This window comes from Xyrauchen texanus, chromosome 9 (genome assembly GCF_025860055.1).
Source record: "Xyrauchen texanus isolate HMW12.3.18 chromosome 9, RBS_HiC_50CHRs, whole genome shotgun sequence".
Classification (NCBI taxonomy): Eukaryota; Metazoa; Chordata; class Actinopteri; order Cypriniformes; family Catostomidae; genus Xyrauchen; species Xyrauchen texanus.
In genome coordinates, this window is record NC_068284.1 from 43,062,601 (window position 1) to 43,082,981 (window position 20,381).

General features: G+C 40.3%; 1 protein-coding gene across 1 annotated transcript in view; it reads left to right on the forward strand.

Moving 5' to 3' along the window:
- The window catches only part of LOC127648795 (semaphorin-6B-like), a 188,204-nt gene that overhangs the window by 87,122 nt on the left and 80,701 nt on the right, over positions 1-20,381 (forward strand). The window contains exon 2 of the mRNA XM_052133558.1: positions 17,147-17,270. Within this exon, the coding sequence (XP_051989518.1) occupies positions 17,165-17,270 (106 nt within the window). The 5' untranslated portion in view covers positions 17,147-17,164. The remainder of the gene's footprint in view (positions 1-17,146; positions 17,271-20,381) is intronic.

The following is a 20,381-nucleotide window of genomic DNA, read 5'->3' on the forward strand; positions in this document are numbered from 1 at the left end:
AGACAACTGTATTTGAACTTCTAAATGTCTCATATCAAGTTAGCCATTTTGTTGTGATGTAAAGTATTAATAAAGGTTAGTAAGCAACAGCGGCTACCAGTGACAGTATCTGTCCACAGGGCCCATCTGTCACCCCTTATAAAACATTGCATCATAAACAGGTTTATTACTCTCATCTTCACAGTCCTAGCAGGTCTTCCAGCTGCAGCAGGAAATGTTTTTTAACCAGTTTTATTTTTTTAATAAATGTGTCTTGATGGGGTCGGTAATGAAAGTTCTTAAAAGCTTGAGAATTTTTGCATGAGTGGCTCATAAAATGATATCTGTCTTTATTTTGCATTTCAGTTTTTGTGTTAAAGTAATGGCATAAACAGTCAAGGTCATTGATTTGAAAGTGTAACTCACTTCCTGTACAAAAAAGTACTGCAGCTCTTAGATATACACCATAGTACATGGTACATTTCCCCCAAATTATGGTAGTGCCATGGTGTTATTGGTACATTTTGTGTTATATTTCCCCAACCTAAAATGTAACATGGTATCCATAGTTACCACCAAAATACCATAATTAGCACAGTTATTAGCTTATTAGCATATTCACACATAATTGCTATAATACTTCTAGCCACTACTATAATCTGTAAATCACAAAAACATTCTGAAAGCTTTTTGGACTGTTTGAAGAAAATTCCATATTAAATAACTATTTTGGTGGAAACTATGATTGCCCTGTTTCATTTTTGTAACCAATAACTATAGGATCCCTTTTACTCTCAATAACCTTAACTAAATGCAAAATATTGTAACATTGATGTTAAGCAGTATTTTGTTTTCCTGAAATATTACACTGTGTACATGTACACACTGCTTGAGTAATGCTTTAGAATGTTGAAACTAATCAAAATTCAAATAGGCAGCTATTTTTTGTTTTTACATAAGATGCAGTGACAACAGTTTCCATATCAGATCAATGTAAGCGGTGTAGGTATCATCTATATCTGTAGCACTGATATCCTGTTTCTTCTCTGTTGCTGATATTCACTCTCTCCCTTATTCATCAGTACGTGCCCCCTCTGCCCTCAGAAACCAGCTGACTCTATAATAATGTCCATGATTCATTTCCTTACTGTCTGTCCCCCAAGACCTTGTGCGAAGTGAGCTTTAAACTCATGCGCTGCCCTCATGTTGCAGTGACATGCAGTGTTGAAATGGTGTTTCGTTGAACTGCATCACTAAATTTATAATAACGCAGGTCAAACTTGTGATGTTAGCTCACAGGAAATCCATAATGGTGGATGTACAAAATGAACTATTTCAGCACAAAAACCTGCAGCTTAATCACTAACCACCCAGAATCCTATTTAACCAGAAGTTAAATGCATTCAAATAATTCTGCACCGTGAGTTTATAAATGTAAATATTAAAATTCATTGTCATTTTTTCCCAGCGCAAACACTTATTTTCACAAATTGCGCTTAATTCACAAAACTCAGCACAATTGGGAGGTGCAGTGGAGCCTTTTAGAGAGCCGATTCAGGTGCATGGATCACAGCGTCATTCTGCGCCGGAAATGTGGGCTTTTAGTTTGAAAACATGGCGAGGTATGATTTTGTAGCTGAACGTATGTAGTCAGAAAAGTTGGTGGGTTTTTTCAGTTTTTTTGGCAAATGTTTTCATTTATGCACCTGCTCGAGACTCAACGACACCGTATGTGATGACTTCAAATGAGACTTCAAATGTTGAACAATAGAGAACAAAATGCTGTCGTTAGCATCTGAAGGCGAACACACTATCTGTGGCTGAAAAGGACAGTAATATATAGTACATACTATATACATATACAGTATATGCACAGTTATGCACAGTAATACATATTTCACTACATAGAGGTCTGTGTGAAGAACGTGGGTTCATCAGAGAATACATGGGATATCGCTAACTGTGGAAATGTTTTCACCCGCTCGGATCAAGATAAATGCTCTAGTTTCACTATCTGACCAGTTTGTTGATATTGTTCTTACTTCAGAGTCACCGGTGTTAAACAGCACAGAGTAATTTCATCATCTCCATCTGAACATTCTTACTTCAGCATGCCCTGACCTCATACGAATCGAAAGCGTTAATCTTATTAATCAGTATGGAAATTTATAGGTAATTATACAATTTAGCATTAAGGGAAATTGCCAGAGCAAAATTTACCAGTATTTTCAAAAGGGTTGTGTTCACATTTGACCTCTAAACTGGAAATTGTAAGTAATTTTCTGAAAAAGGCTGTGTGAATGCGTTTTGCATTCTGTTTTGCAGCGATTTCCTCCTAACTGAAAAAATATCTTTGAAAATAAAAATCTAATTTAAAAATAATATAATATGACTATATTAAAATTTTTGTAATATTTAAATGAAAATTTGTATTTAGTTTCTCAGTCCTGTTTACAGTCCAACAGTGAAGGAATCATGGTCTGCTGCATCCTCCACAACGTAGCACTCAGAACCGCCCCAAAAAATCACGAATTGCTTGACGAAAAATGTATTTGCACAAATGTTTGGGCATATTTGCTCCATTTACTGATTTGCATCATTTGTTTAGTGAATCAGGCACTAAAACAACACAGAGAGCATGAGCAAATAAAGCATGCTAAACTCCAAAAAAACTATTTTCTTACATTTATTTGAGAAGCAAAATGACAAAAATTGCACCAAATTTTGTAAGGGTTTAAGCTACAAAACAAGAAAAAATATTTATTTCCCTTTAAATTCTGTTTATTTTTCTTACCACCTTTGGCAAAATAGTTTTTTTCCCTTCTTGTTTTAAGCATATATATTGCTACATTTTCTGAAATATTGCTTAAAAAATGTGAAAACAGGACTTTGGTTTTATGTCATTTTGCTTCTGAAGTTAATGTGTTTTTTTTTTTTTAGGTTATTATTACTGGAAAACAATACAAAAATACTGAGTAAGAAAATAGTTTTTGCAGTTTATCAGTGGGTGCAATTAATTCTTAGTAAATTTCCCCCGGATCACAGTGATGGTACTACAATAATAATAAGAACATCCCACCCCACACCAAACTCAAAAAGTCCATTAAAAAGATGTTCTAGATTTACAAGTCTCTTAGGAAATGGCTAAACCCTTACAAGTGTTTTAAAAGCAGCTAGAAACTTGCATTTCCTGGCCCAATCCCGTCTCTTTCATTCTCTATTCCATTAGTGATATTGTGCTTTTTAGTTTGATTGGTTGGTGTGCAATGATTTAGTCTAGATCAAAGGCCGTGCGCCGCAGGGATTAAAGCTTTGAAGTTCTGTTTAGGTTAAGCGCGGTCTGCTACGAAACGCTAGGGGCCCTTGACTAGCGCTAATGCTAATGCTAACCTTCACAGATTAGTCAATAAAGCTTCTAATGAGGATGTTGAATCAATGTGTTTTAGTAGGCCATGTAAGGAGAGAATCTGGGATCTAATTAGAGTGTGATTTGAGGGCGGAGAATAGCTGTTTTAAACGCAATGTGTGAAGCAAAATGCAGTATGTGTGTTATTCGTTACAGTCAGGCATACAGTATTCCCCACAGTGTACTTAGGTTGTGTACTGTTCTACATTTTGGCTAAAATAGTACTGTACATTATCCAGGCAGTTCATACATACAAAAATACTGCAGACAGCAAAATAATATGTCATTTCAAACATATCCAGAGACTGTAGGGTGCACCACAAGCAAATGCAGGTGGACTGAATGTATTTGTTTACACTGTCCAATGATGGCCCATGTCACATTTGCAGTCATGGTTAATATCTGTAATGTGCTTATTGGGAAGTTCGCATTGTCTTAGCTGCTGGTTGTGGTAGTCACTATGCTGTAAACATTCTCAGGTTTCTTGTATTGCTCACACATATCCGCAACATAAAATGACAGGCTAGTTATAAAAATGTGCTTCAAGAGTCCAATATTACATAAAGTATATTAATGAAGCTTATATAACAGACACTGTGATCTAGGTTGTGAGCTGTGCTGTAATATGACTTCATAAATCATATATGTGCCACATTAAACCCTGTATAGAGACTTGGGACTGTCCTATTGAATATAGAGGAGCACGCATAACCACATATGAATGTAGACTATAACTGTGAGTTATGGATCATAACAGGTGTGTTAAAAAGTGGCTGTCTACTGGGATCTTCATCAAGACTGACAAATCAGAAAATGTTTAGTTTGTGTATGACCATAAAATAATTTTAATAATGGAATATGTAACGCAGGTTAAGATGGGCAAGGAGGCGGCGAGAACCGGCTTGTCAATATAAATAATAATTTAATGAAAACTTAAACCAAAACACACAAACATAAACACACACAAGACGGACATGCCCGTAATTCTCTCTCTCTCGAACCGTCGTCACCTGCCGCCTTTATCCCTCGCGTGCCCCATCAGCCGATTGGGGACCAGGCGTGCGACATTCCAGCCCGGCCCCGCCCCCCTCAGCTCCACAGAATTCTACAGTAGTTTACTACTTAGTAAATGTTGCATAGTATATTGGAGTGTTGGGTGGTCTTATCGCGGCCGACTCACCAGCCCGCTCGGTTCTCCCGATGGCCAGTCTGCCCCTGATCGGCCCCAAAGTGCGTCGCCCCACCGGGAAAATGCCCGGTATGCCAGATTACCAGTCCAGCCCTGGTGTGTGTGTGTGTGTGTGTTTCTGCTCTACAGGCTTTTAACAGATTCTTTACAGCAGTCAGAAGCTAAAGGTGAAATGGTGTGTTGGTGTGTACGTTTAAAGTATACTGATGAGGAAAACTATATTTGCTTGTGCGTGTGTGTGCATGCGTGTGTGTCTGTTTGTGTGTGTGCATGTGTTTGACAGGTAAACTGATGAGTTTGCCTCAGCCTTTCTTCATTAGTAGAGGTGTTTTCTTCTTCCTCCTCCTTTTTTCTACTCCAAATATCGAATGTTTTGATTAAGTGTGCGCACTATGTCTTTGATGAGGGTCCTCATTAGTATCTTTCTGTATTAAAACAGTAGCGATAATGTAGACATGCACACATTTCCCTTAGAAAAAAGTACTGTTGCGGTACCATGGAACAGTTATATAATGCTCACTGAATGATTATTATATTCATATACAACGTTATTTATTTGGTCCTCAAAAAAAATAAAACTAAGTGTTAGAACTAAAACATGGTATTTTATAGGGATGGCCATTTTGAGTAATTTTGTAGTAGCGTCTTCTAACACATAAAACAAAAAACTAATAATCAAACTGAAATTTTGAATTGTTTGTCTTATGACAAACTACATTTATATGAGCTCTATGCATAAACAACAAGATCGAGATTAAAAAAAATAAAAATAAAAAAGCTAAAACATTCTTCTCTGAAGTGTGTGAGTTTATTTAAAAACAGGCCCTCAACGTACACTACACAGCTACACACAAAACAGAGAACAGAACAGAACTTATTAAACATGTCTGAAGAGTTTGTAGTCGAAAAATTGATGCATTTCTATGCCCAGCCTTATTTTTTTATTTAACAGATTTTTTTATTGCTCGGAAATCAAACAGAAACATAGAGGAGGCTACAGGCAGCCACAGTCACACCATGTCCTAACCTGACAGAAAACAACACACGATAAAAGTTATATTTTGTATGTTAATCAGAGTTTTTGTCCCAACCAGAAGTGATGAGCAACAGTACATTCTAACAATCACTTTTTCGACATCGTACCGGTATCTGTCCACTGTGAACTTGGACTGGTCCAAAAAAATAAGGCTGGGCATATAAATGCATCAATCCTTTGACTACAAACTCTTCAGACAAGTTTAGTAAGTTTTGTTCTCTGTTTTGTGTGCAGCGATGTTGTGTTCTGCTGTCACAATCGCGGTGGAGGACCTGATTTAAATAAACAAAATTAGTTTTTGCTTGAACGCCCCAATGTTGCGAGGAATGTTGCTTTCATTCCCTATCATGAATGTGCACAGGAGATCAACGTTCGGTGAGAATGTTCACTAAATCATACATTAGATTTCATTATTTTCTCACAAACCTTATCGGATGCTTTCATTACAATCATGAGTCTCATGGAATAATTTATTACACTTCTGAATTATACTTTTGTGTTCTTTTGAAGCTTTAAGAAGTGGCCACCATAAACTGCCATTGTATAAAAACAATGAGCACAATTTTAGTTTAACAATTTCTCATTTTGTGTTAAGAAAAAGAAAGTCAACAACAAATAACAAATAACAACTTATTTGACTGAATTTTAATTTGGGTGAACTAATCCTTTAAGGAGTTGTGGGTGGTTTCCAGGGCGTTGCTATGCAGTTGCTAATGTGTTCTAAGGGCTTTTAAAGGGGTCATGACATGAGAAACCAAATTTGCCTTGATCTTTTGGTATATAAGAGGTCTTTGTATCATTAAAACGTCCTGCAAGTTTAATATTTTAAGACGTCCTCCCCATTCCAAATGAATCATTTATTTAATCAAGCTCAAAATACAGCTCGTTCTGGATTCATGGTTAGAAGTGACGTGTCGGTTAGAAGTGACGTAACAGCGTTTGCATATGACCGCCTCCAGCACAAGATAACTACGCTTTAAGCGCAAGACAACTACGCTCATTTCGTATCGCCGTGCGCCTCACAAGTGTTCAGTTGATGGACAGCGAGCTCTGACAGAGACTACTTGTGCACAGGAAAATTACGATGCCACACAGATGTGCTGTTCCTGGCTGTGGTCAAACAAAAACTCTGAATAAGCTGCCGAAAGATCCAGACGTCAGGGAAAAATTAATGCAGTTTATTTTTTGCGGACGTCCCAGTCACAGCAAGGTTAACTTAAGCGTTTGTTCTGTACATTTTAAGGATGACTGTTTTGAGAACAAATCTCAATATGATGCTGGCTTTGCCAGAAAACTGTTGCTGAAAGATAAGTCCGTGCCGACTATTCTGGGAACAACGACGACGCAAACTGTAAGTAATCTATTTTAAACTTTAAACTACTTTTTAAAGCGCAATTTCATTCATTATGAATAATCACAGTGTTTTTACTTAGTTTACTTGCATATTGTTCTGGCTGGGGCGTCAATAATTGATACATAGGCACTGACGTTAGCCAATCATAACACTGGGCGTTAACACTGAAGTCTTAAATGGAAAACGCCCCCAAAACAGACTGTTTGAATCAGAGGATGAGAAACAGGGTGGGAAAAGGTCATAAATCACTAGATTTTAAAAGTTTTTCTTAAAAAAAAAATATATTAATACTATAATTGCACCTAAGGGAACATAATAATACAATAAAAAAAACCATGTCATGACCCCTTTAAGCACTTGCCTTAGCAAGCACCCCTAAAAACCTTGGTAATACAATCATACATTTTTGTTAGTGTTCTCTGCAAATGTACAGTACAGCAATTCCATATTTTCTATTCTGTCACAAGCTCCAATACCTTCCTCCTCTAAAGCAATCCATCCCTGTTTATCAATGCATCAGTATGTATGACTCACTGATTATGCCTCTAATTTGAGTGAGTTCAGACAGTGACAGACCTGTGTTAGAAACAATTCTAATTCACTCATCACAGATGGTTAGACACATTTGCCTTTTAACATTCGGAACACTGATGATTCATATTGAAAAATGTATAGAATTTATTGAGGGGATAATTCTGCTTCAAAAACACCCAAATTGGATTCATACGTTTTACATGGCAAAGCTCATTTGTCTGTCCAGAACTAAAATTGGCATTCGCAGCCAATCAGAACATATTTGGGGTTTAATATACAGCTACTGTATGTGGAACAGTATTTTGGACTAATTTAACCCTGGGCAGGGCTACCCAGTGCTAAGCAAAAGATATAGAAACCAAAATGTCTTGTTGCTCATCATGACTGGTTAAGACAGAAAATCAAGGGCTGTTCTGACTCGACTGCAATATGCAGTTGTATCAAGGGGCAAAAATCTTAAAATCTTTTTGAAAATCAATGACTTCATCTCGCTCTGTCGCTACAAACTGCCGTGTGAACATCCCTTCAGATTAACATGTCAGGGCTGCTCTTATTGCTTGTCGCATCCCGACCGGGGTGCGTTTCCCACACAAGTTCCATCATTACCAAAATAGTTCAACAATTAGTTATTTTCTGAAACAATAGTTACAACGAACATTCACAAACATAATCGCAAAGTTGTGTGGTTGGAACTACAGCTTACCTCTTGTAGCTAGAAGCATCATTTCTTGTAAGTTTGTGGTGTTGATGTCCTTTGACTGCACCAACGGTTCTGTTTCTTTCATTACATACATATCTTCAACATATTTCATTCTGTTATGACTTCTGACCCCATTTACAACATGCATGCACTTAAGAAAGTGACTCATATGAAACATCATGTAAACACATCCGATGTTTTCCTTAGGCTGTTTAACTTTTAACTACCTTTCCCTGTGGGTATAAAAAGAGAGCATATAATGGGGGAAGAAGTCTCATCTGATTAGTGCTCTGTACGTATTGTCATCTTGTCCCCGTACCTAATTTTCCTTCTCATCTGTAATATCTCACCAAGCCATCTCATTCTGTCCATTATTCCTTCATTAAAAAAACAAGAACAGGGGCCTACCTCTCCTTCTCTCTCCTCTCCTCTATCAAACGCAGGGCTGTGGTTGTTTCTACAGCGTTAAATCTAACCTACCACAGACCATGTAAAGAGGTCACCAGCACTGAGTCTGGTAGCTGGGTGAGAGATAGCATACACCCGACTGAAATACGACATCCTGTGTGTATTTATGGAGGCCTGAGACAAAGTCTCAAGGGAGCTGTAGGGAAATATCGAGGTCTCCTGGTTTGTGTTTGAACGCCATTCAAAACTCTCTGGATTGTTTGTGGACAGTGGGGTGTCAGAGCACCAGTCTCCGTAGTTTGTTTTATTTGTCTGACAAAGCTTAATCTTCGACTTTTTGACCCGTGAAACATGGTTTTGAAGATTTCAGACTTTGGTGCTCTAAGCAAACGCTTAGAAAGGGGTCATTGTAATTATCAAGAGGGTATTGATAAAAGCAGACATTTTGGTCACTGGCATATGTCAAGTGTTTATTTAGTTTTAGCTGTGGTGAGTCTGTGAGTCAAAATGATAAAGTTGTGCAAAATATATACATTGGATTAACCAGGTGATCTTGAGTACACATATACTGAAGTGTATAGTTACAGTGGAGTACAGATACTTTGTTATTGTTAAGGACAGTATTTGACTATTTCTGCTTTACTCAAGCACAAATATCTGTTGACTTTCATTTTTACTTCACTACCCTTTGAAGTTAAAAGTAATACTTTTGCTCGGATACATTTCTCCAGAACCTTTCGTTACCTTTGTGACTCAACACCGCAAAAAATAACATAGTTGCAAATGTAAACCGCATGCGGCTTGCTGATAGTGATGTGTGATTCCCAAAATAAATAGATTGAGTTGAGTGTTTTGAACTATTTGATTATTTTCAATTGATCAGAATGATTAGAACACCATTCTGAACGATTCATCGCGCAAATCGATTCGCAAATCTGATTCAAAATCAGATGATTCAGTTTCTGAACTTGAATCTGAATCAAAATCATAGATGTGTTGTGTATCAATTTATTTATTACAAAATTGTCATTTTCTAGGGTGTTGTTTTTCGGTTGCTAGTGTGTTCTGGGTGGTTTCTAAGATGATCTGGGAGGCTGCTATGTGTTACTTACTGGTCCAAAAGACCCCAACCACAAGTCTTTATGGCTCGGGGCCCTCTTTCAATGTAAGTCAATGGGATTTTTTCATCTGTTTTACCATACACCAGATGAAAGTCGTAAGTCTGATGGCTTAAAAAAATAATAGCACAACTCAACGCCTCAGCGAAACTACACAATTTGAGGTATCATTTAATTTTTTTTTTCCATTTTGGATTGTGGAGTGCCATGGTATATGAATATAGAAGTTCATTCCATACCATGGTATGTATCAAAATACCTTAGTATTACCAATGAATGTCATCACACTATGTATTGTGTGGTTAGGGTATATTCAGGATGTTTTGACCAGTAGGGATGTGGGAACTTTCAATGCACTTTTGGATTAGAAGTTTCTCAGCATAGCAGAAAACATTTCTGTCATTGTTCGGTGTAAAAATCGTGGACGTCATTTGTTTTGGATCGGCATCTTAAAGGGATTTCCATTTACCGTGTCTCTGACCGCTGTTTAAAGCTGTAGTTTTAAAGGCTGTTTGCACCGTGAGCCTGCCAACAAAGGCTTCTGGTGTTATTCAGATCTCGTCGCTTGGTGTGTGTGAGAGAGGAAGGAAGTGAGAGAGTTTGTGAGTGTGAGTATGTGTATGTGTATGTTCCATTAACAAGGAACAATTGAGGTGGTATCACAGCCTGTTAGGTTTAATTTAGAGCAGTAACCAAACTCAATGTGTCTGTGGATTGGTCACAACCTCTTTAAACCATATTACAGAAGTGTTCTATACTAGAGGCGCGTTCTCTGCTGCACAACCCAATGGGAGGGTACCTACCTGACCTTTGACCTTTCCTCTGGGCGCTGGGGTTATGACTGGAGCAGGATAGGGGAGATTATGGAGAGAGAGAGAGAGAGAGAGAGAGAGAGAGAGGGAGCGAGGGGAGAGAGGGGAGAGAGAGGTTTTGAAGGCTGTGGACAAAGAATGGTTTCTTAAGGAGATATACATGAGCATTTAGGAGCTATGAGTGTCCAACAGTACCTTTGTCCTTTGAGCCTGCCTGTGAGAACGCACACATATACACACACACCATCCTGTTGAATTCTGTTTGTTTTCAAACGTAAAGGGGTTGTATAATGGCAAACTGGACATCCTTGCTGTTTTGAAGTAGAAGAGTAGATGGAGTGGTGGTGGTGGCGTAGTGGCTAAAGCACAGGGCTGTTAATCAGAAGGTCGTTGGTTCGAACCCCACAGCCACCACCATTGTGTCCTTGAGCAAGGCACTTAACTCCAGGTTGCTCCGGGGGGATTGTCCCTGTAATAATTGCACTGTAAGTCGCTTTGGATAAAAGCGTCTGCCAAATGCATAAATGTAAATGTAAGAGTACTATATAGGCTATGGATGTGCACAAGTAATTGATTAATCGAGCATTCATTCAGCTTTAAATATTCTACTAGTAAAAGCACTACTTGAATTTTGCAATTTGATTTTCCAATGTGCCTTTACCTGAAATGGGCAACATTGAAACGGGTTCATTCACATACATCTTGTCTTTAGTTCTCCCAAAAAGAAAATTCTAGCATTAATTATAATGATTGTATTGCTTCGGTAAACTTGGAAAGTATGTTTCTATGTGTAAGTGCAAAAGTGTTTTTTTGTTTTGTTTTTTTTTTTCATTTTTAAATCTAGATCTTGTTGTTTATGCATAGTGATCTTTTTTTTTTTTATAAGAGAACTTGGTTCAAAAGTTGAAGTTTGAACTGAAATTCAAAATTTCAAGTAATCAATAATTTTTTGTGTGTGTGTTTGTTTGTGTGTGTTAAAGTACTTGACACAATTGCTCAAAATGCCCAAAAGTTCTTCACAGTACACCCGGACTATTTATAGAAACTAAGCCACAAAAGTGGCTCATTCAGAAATATCCATGGTTGTATTGTCATATTTCAGCACATATTGTTTTCTGAACCAGTCACAGTGTAATCCAATCTTTGAAACAAAAAATACGAAAGTCATTTTAATAGAAATGCTTGCCTACACGCACACCACTATAGATAAAACAAGCGTAGTATATGTCCCTTTAAAGTGGATAAACGTTTTGTGTTTAAGCCCATGTTGTGCTAATGGAGTAATAGAGTCTCTCATTCTTTCACTGATGCATTTTAGAATAATTTCTGGCTTATGAATTGGAAACCTCAAAAGACTGCTATTAATTTTGAAACTTTTCACTGAAGGCATCCAAAGTTCTTTCAGTTAGTTTTTTTGTTTACTCTCTTTCATTTGTGTTCTCCCTGTCCTGAGGGATATCTTAATTACATAATTCATTGTTTCATCTCATTTACAGTTAGTGCAAATAAATGCATTGTTCAAGGCCTGTAGAGAGCAGAGGAAGAGATAATGAAGAGGGATCTCTGTTGATGGCAATACACAGTCAATGTCATAAAAAACAGTTCTGTAGGACATTAGGTTTTACTGATAATATAATTATCTTTTCTATAGTGTCATTCAGACTGTAGCCCCAGATGGGAATCCTACAGTGTATTTGATGTTTATGAAACACAATCATGGCAAGCTCAAACATGAAAAATCGCATGTATTGAAACTGCTGAAATATATATTATATACTCTATATATATTTCTGTCAAAATGTATTTACAGTAGTTTCTTCTTAGAAAAGAAAACAATATGTAACAGTAAAGTTTCAAACAAAGTATTCCACAGTATAAAGATTGAAATGCACTAAAATAACAATTCAAGTCACATTAAATGTTTCCCAAAGTCTACATTTGGAGATTGAATAATAGAAATATCTAGTCCCTGTAGTTTGCGTTTCCTTGCAATAGGCATTAAATCTGATAAACTCAGATCCTCCATAATACTAATATTTGCTATCCACATTGCAACAGCTATCACGAAGAAGCATTTACATGATTTTCTTTGAACTCCACATGAAAAGCGCTTGCAGAGAATGTCTTGTTTTGCTTTTACTGTTGTGCTGGCACTGTTCTCATTATGATACTTCATCCAAAATATGGCTTATAACAGGTCCTATCTGGGTTTGCTTTGTACAAGGAACATCTCGGTTACTGATGTAACCTCCATTCCCTGATGGAGGGAACGAGACGTTGTGTCTATGAGTTGACACTAGGGGTCGCTCCTGCGGAGCCCAGACATCTCTGATCTTGAGAAAAGGCCAATGGAAATTGACGTGTGGAATTTGCATGACGGTGCTGAGTCTAGAGACATCAAAGCACTTACCTGGCTCCTTGTGACCACTCCCAGAACAGCCTGGGATGGGGGAGGAAGATTTTCATCCTCGTGGCCCGTGGAGACTGTCGGCTCGGGGGCAGGCTTGTGCCACAGCTGGGCGTGTGGAAGCGGCAGGTCCGGTTCCAGGCTGCCGTACCTGCCAAAGAGACGTTGTGTCAATGAGAGAACCGGTGGCCAGCGGTCGTGATAACGATGGCCAGGGAGACCGGAAATAGAGCCCAGGGGCTGAGGAAACTGCTCTTTTTTTGTAAATGTGGGTACCAATAAGGATTCTCCACCCGACCCTCCAGTGGGGGAGGGAGTGGTCTGCTTACCAGCTCCCTTAGTGCAGTTTCCTGAGTCACAGAGCTGCCCGTCTCAGGGGCGCTTTGAAGCCTTCTTGGAGTTCTTGGTGGCTGGCCGTGAGGCGGGTGGCGTCATAGACCTGCGGGTAGCTCCGTGCCGGGGCTGGCCCTGAGGAGCGGGCTGTGGCGGGGCTGGTGTCGGTGTTGGCACCACAGGGGGATGCCCTGGGCAACGAGCAGACGGAGTGCGGGGTCTGTGGCTCAGCCTGGGCAAGATGTGCTGTATGGCCTCTGTCTGCTTCCTCACTGTTGAGAACTGCCGGGCGAAGTCTCCAACGGTGTCATTTTGCCGTTGTTCAGCTCTTTGTGTTTACGCAGCTCAATCAGAGAAATACACAACATACTGGATTTTTGGATTATATCAATAGATTTTTCTAGGTGTTTCTTGTGTTTTAATTAAAATCGTCTTTGTTACCATTGCCAAAATCAAAAAACCATTTGTCAACAAACATTTTCATCATTCATACCCAGGGTTGGTAGGGTTACTTTTTTAATGTAATCAGTTACCGATTACTGATTACTTACCAATGTAATCAGTAATGTAATCCATGTAAGGAATATGACAGTAATGTAATCATAAAACTTTTAATTAATTTTGGATTACCACAAGGGCACATATGTAAATAAAGACAAGATCAAATCAATATGATCTCTAAAACTTTAAATGATGCCTTGTTTGAGTAATATTATGAGTAATGTTGTAGCTGTTATTATATCTAATGAAAAGAAAGATGTACACTGCACCTACCAAGAAAACAGATAATGAGCTGTTAATGTAGAACAACTCAGTATTTTTAAAGAAATCTGGTGAGTACTCTCTCTGCTACAGAAAATTTTTATTTCTCATAAAGCAAATATAATTACAGATGCACTGATGTATGTCTTTCTGAAGAACTAAATCTGACAGGATGTACCTCAGATTCAAAATGCATTGCAGTTAGTGTGTGTAGGCAATTGTAATTTGCACTATTTATTAACGTCAGACTGTATTCAATATGTAGATCACATGTTATCATCATCATCATCATCATCATCATCGTTATTATTGTCATAATAAAATGCTGGAGAGTGTTTTTCCTCTGCTTGCTCATAATCCAAAGTCAAACATCACCAGCTAACAGTTTATGTCTGATTTCTTTGTTTATGTTTCTGTTTAATGAGGATTTTTAAAGGGGAAAAAAAGTTATGATTCCAAAAAGAAAACAAAATCTAGTTTTAAAGAATAGATAAAAACAGATTTAAACTTTTACTTATTCCTAATTACTATAAGTGTTGAACATGCTACATTTGCCTGAATGTCTCCCTCACCGAAACATTTGTACTGTTCTCAACATTAATTTATCGAAATCAGATAAATTCTTCATAGCATAGCAGGTTTTACATGTTTTCAGTTGAGTTTTATATTGTTGTTGTATTCAAAACGTATTTTTTTTTTTATCCCCTTTTCTCCCCAATTTGGAATGCCCAATTCCCACTACTTAGTAGGTCCTCATGGTGGTGCGGTTACTCACCTCAATCTGGGTGGTGAGGACAAGTCTCAGTTGCATGTCCCTCGCTTTGCATGACACCGCGGAGTCTCACAGCATGTGGAGATTCTCTGTGATCACATTGAGAGCGAGACCCACTAAACTAATTGTGACTATGAGGAGGTTACCCCATGTGACTCTACCCTCCCTAGCAACCGTGCCAATTTGGTTGTTAGGAGTCCTGGCTGGAGTCACTCAGCACGCCCAGGAAACTAGGAAACTAGTGAACTCCAGGGCTCTTTAGCCAGTGTCTTTAACACTGAGCTACCAAGGCCCTTGTTCATACCATTCATATACATTATGTGTCGGGGCTTACATATTAGTCATATAGTTTCTTCCAGTCTAGGTTGGTGAATCTTGCCTGCATAAGATGCAAATTGGGCCAGAATTTATGCCGGTACTCAAAAGTATGTCTCTACGAGACTATCTGGACTATTGTGCTGCGCAGTTCAACTTCTTCATATATGCTGTTTGATCTTCATATTTGCTTTTTGAACATGGTTCACCCCATTGAATGTGTATTTGTGTCAGTAATAAACTGGAAAAAGAGGGTTAACCCACTGTCATAAATTGTCCAATTACAGCAACCATGTTGTGCGAAAAAGAGAAGGGACACTGAAAAAGTATGGAAAAAGAAAAGAACAGATGGTGGCATCATTCTCTCCTCCTCTTTAGCCACTGGTCACTCCTTCCTCTATAGACTCAATGAAATGTGTGCTGAAGATAAATTGCAGTGTGTCTTTGAATGTGTGTGTGTGTGTGGTCTCAGGACTCTATGGTAATTGTGGGCTGTCCATGAAAGAGAGGCTCTCGTGGCTGTCATCTGGTTTCTGTCTAAAGGAAGAGCTGATAGTCTGAGATGAAAGCTTTTGTTAAACAGTTTTATGCCCCACTTACACTCACTCATAGACAGACGGCTTCCTAACACCCGTTAAAATTGTGTAAGTCTGCTTTGCTTTACAGGCAGGTCTTGTGGTTTTTATAAGTCATCTGTTCCTTATAAAATGCTTGAATGAATGTCAAATGTGAGTTAATAAAACTCAGAGGGTTTCTGTTTTGCCTCAGGCTCATGTGGAGTAGTCTGTGCACTTAGACAGAATGTTGTGAACTGAATAAAGGCATGAGACTTGTGTAAGGACATGCACACACTACATGTGTAATTATGCTCCTGTGTGTAATTTTGCCTTGATCTTTTTATTGAATGTGATTTGATGTTATTAGGTGTGTTCCAAAACCTAATTTGCTGCCTACTTAGACAATATTTATCATAGATGTTTGCCTTATGTGAAGGTTGTTCCAAACAGTAGACAAACTTACTGCCTTGTAAGATACCTTGTTTTGGCCAAAATCTAAGGCAGCATTGTGTGCATCCTCCAATGGATTAGAGAATCCTAGAGTGCAGCAAAGAAAATTAATCCAAGATGATTATGGAGGACTAAGTCTGCCAAAATTAGAAAGAAAGAAAGAAATATATGTGCAAATAAATGAAATATTGTAACAGAAATAAACAAATTCATTTTCAAATGTACTTTGAAACTTGTATTTCCTTATTAATGTATTTATTAATTTAGTAAAACCATGGTAATTTTCATAAGGGTTAATCATGGTTTTACTACAGTAGCCTTAGTTTAACTATATTGCAGTAAAACCATGGTAACCACAAAATTTGATTTTTTTTATATTACCATAGTGTTTATTTTCCTGTTTTATTTGTTTGTTTGTTTGTTTTTTGCTATGGTTTTACTGTAAATATCATGGTTGAAATATGACTACTCTAGGAAAACCATATAAACATTTGTGGTTATAATTTTAATAACAATACCATATTTAAACCACCGTATAGTATGGTTTTACTACAAATAACATAGTTCAACTATGGTTACTCTGTATCGCGAGGGAACACAAAATAATTGCGAGGTAATGCAAAACTATTTCAGAAGATACATTCACACCATGTCCTCTAAAGGGCTTTGTGCTTTTTTAATAGTTTGATTTTACATGATACTTAAAAAAAATAAAAAAATAAAAAAATCAGTTCATATAGATTGCATTCCCAAAGAACAAGTTCTAGTGGATTCAATTTTCCATTTATTTGAAAAATGTATATTCACCATAACATTTCCATGATTATTTCTTGAGTTTTTTAAATTTTTTAAAGACATTTCCCAAATAGCGCAGACTGACGCAAAGAAGGAACCTGCCTATGTAGACAGTGAAAAGTGAGGCAGCTCACTAGCATTTGGAACAAAGCTTATATGTGTTCACTTCTGTGTTCATTTTTAGAACTTAACATCTTTTCACTCCTCTTCCCTTCTAAGCTCTGGTGTGTCGCTGCCATGGCGACCCTGACCCCCTCCGTCTTATGGATTTTTGCTGTCTTCCAATTGGCGGCCTGTTCATTTCCAGAGGAACCTGGTCCTTTAATCTCTGCCCCTGCTGAGGGTAAGCACACACCCCTTCTCCTGTTATAGCATTATCAGCAGGTTTGTTTTTAATTGTCACATATGTCAAATATATGTCCTTTTATTTATGTACATGTACAGCATTATAGCACAATCAGCAAGCACTTCAATAGCACCACTGTCAGCTCAAAAACAGAGTCAACACAGAGTGTTAGAGTCAACACAGAATGTCATTTATGAGTAATTTATAAAACGTCTAGATTACTATTGTAACCTCCGTTCCCTGATGGAGGCAAAGAGACATTGTGTCTAAGAAGCGACACCAGGGGTCTATCTTGACAGCCTCACGCATCTCTGAACTTGAAAAAAGTCCAATGAGAAATTGGCAGACAGAATTTGCATGTCCCGTCTCCCGACACACGGGTATAAATGGATGGAAATGCGTCTGTCCATTTAGGATTTTCCCCTGAGGAGCCGAGAATGAGGTTTGGCCGTAACAGCGGCTCGGTTCAGCGACATGGCTGGGAGGACACAATGTTTTGTTCCCTCCATCAGGGAACGGAGGTTACAATAGTAACCTAGATATTCCCAGTCTGTCACTCACTTCGATGTTGTTCTGAAGAAGCGACACTAGGGGTCCATATTTAATCACGCCATGCGCTGAACAGTGTACGTGCGCTGCTGACGAAGGTGCGGGCAGGCAGTTGCTTGCCAAGGCAACAGGCCTCATCAGACTGCAAGTACCCTTCCCCAACGCTCCATAAGATCGTCATAACCTTCTGGTTCCCTACACCCCAAGGGGGGAACAAGGCGATGTGCCAAGCCTTTTCTCTCTCTATGTTTCTCGCATGGAGTTTAAAGCGGCTGGGGCCATCTTAACGCTATCGCACGCATCGGGGAAGGCATTCTTTTCCAATTCCTATTCTTTCAGGGGGAAAATACCCTGCGGAGACAACACCTGCCATGCTGTGGGAAGTAAAGAGTGGTGAAATACATCACATGGGTTTTCAGGTCGCATGTGGAAAATGGCGCGGTGGTAGATCCTACCTATTGAAAGTGAGGAGTTGCTACAAACATGACGACTGGGGGGCAGCAGGGACTGCCCAAAGGAGACGCAGGTCTGCTCGCAAGGGGACCGTACCGCGGAAAATACACACAGGGGGATAAGTCCACACGGGGCCCGTCCTGTGGAGCACCTATTCCAGTCCAGAGTAGTTTGAGTACTTGTAGTGGGTCTGGTCGGGGAATTCCTCCCCTGAATTTGCGGACCAGAGGGCAAGGGAGGAGTCATCCAGGGAGCCGGGTTAGTGGGATCTCCTGTGATAAGAGCGCACAAGATTGCCTCAGTGGTGGGGAAAGGCGCTAGATGCAAGCGGTACACCCGGTCAGTTGTTACCGCGTTACCGAGTTCTACCGCTTGGACCTGAGAGAACACAGGGTGAAACCGACTCAATCCTGAGATTGTAAAATCTTGTAAAGGTATTGGGTGTTGCCCAACCCGCTGCTCTGCATATGTCTGCTAGGGAAGTGCTTATGAGGATGCCACACTTCTCGTCGAGTGTGCTCAGACCCGCAAGGGCGGGCACGGCCTGGGTGTGATAGGTCAATGCTATGGCATCAACTACCCAATGGGAAAGCCTCTGTTTGGAGACAGCGTTCCCTTTCCGCTGTCCACCAAAGCAGACAAAGAGCTGCTCAGAACGTCTAAAGCTCTGTGTGCGGTCCACATAAGTACGCAGGGTGCGCACTGGACACAGCAATGAAGGGACTGGGTCTGCCTCCTCCCAGTGCAGTGATTGAAGGTTCACTCTGTTCTCTGAAGGGAGTTGTAGGAACCTTGGGCACGTAGCCCGATCGCGGTCTTAAGACGACGTGAGTGTCTGCCGGACCGAACTCCAGGCAAGTGTAGCTGACAGAGAATGCTTGCTGGTCCCCGACCCTCTTGATGAAAGTGAGCGCAATCAGGAGGGCCGTCATCAGGGAGAGGGCCTTGAGCTCAACTGATTCTTGCGGCTCGAAGGGGATCTCTGAAGACCCGAGATGACCACTGAGAGATCCCAGGAGGGGACAGGCTTGGCCGGAGAGGGTTCAACCTCCGGGCACCTCTAAGGAACCTGATAATCAAGTTGTGCTAACCCAAAGACTTGCCGTCTACTACGTCGTGGAGGGCTGCGATAGTGGCAACATAAACCTTCAAGGGTGAGGGGGACTGCCTCCCCTCCAACCTCTCCTGCAGGAATAAGAGCACTGACCCGACTGCGCACCTCTGCGGGTCTTCAGACCGGGAAGAAGACCAATTCGCAAATAAGCGCCACTTCAAGGCGTAAAGTTGCCTGGTAGCGGGTGCTATGGTTTTGTTGATCATGTCTACGACAGCAGGTGGTAGGCCACTTAGGTCTTCCGCATCCTGTCCAGGGGCCAGACGTGGAGGTTCCAGAGGTCTGTGCATGGATGCCAGAGGATGTCCTGTCTCTGAGAAAGAAGGTCCTTCCTCAGGGGAATTCGCCAGGGAGGGGCTGAATTACTTGTTCCTCGTCCTCCATGACCTAGCACAGTACCCGTGTAAGAAGGCACACTGGGGTAAATGCGTACTTGCGCAGCCCCGGGGCCAGCTGTGCCAGTGCATCTGTCCTGAGGGGAGCCTCCGTTCGGGAGTACCAGAGCGGGTAGTGGAAGGTCTCTCGGGAGGCAAACAGGTCTACCTGTGTCTTGCTGAACCGTAATTCTCGGGAGTGGGCCAGGATGAGCCAGTCGTCGAGGTATTTGAGTATCCGAATGCCCGCTTCCCTTAGCGGGGCAAGGGCAGCCTCTGCGACTTTCGTAAAGATGCGAGGGGACAGGAACATGTCGAAGGGGGGTGAGTGACTGAGGAGGAGGTCCTATGAAGGCGTCCTCTTGACCCGTCAGTACCGGCCGGCCGGGGGGCAGCAGTCGTGGGTCCGGGGCAGTGGGTCTGCATCCGGTGTGCCGGGACTGTTGGGGTGTGGCACCGGGATGCCATGAGAATGGCATTTGCATGCCGGTTGACCCAGAAAAATTGCTCTTTTATTGAGAATGTGGGCAAAGAAAACAACCTGAACTGAAGATTCTTCTCCCGGCCCTCCACCGGGGGACGGAGTGGTCTGCTTACCAGCTCCGGAGCAAATGTCTC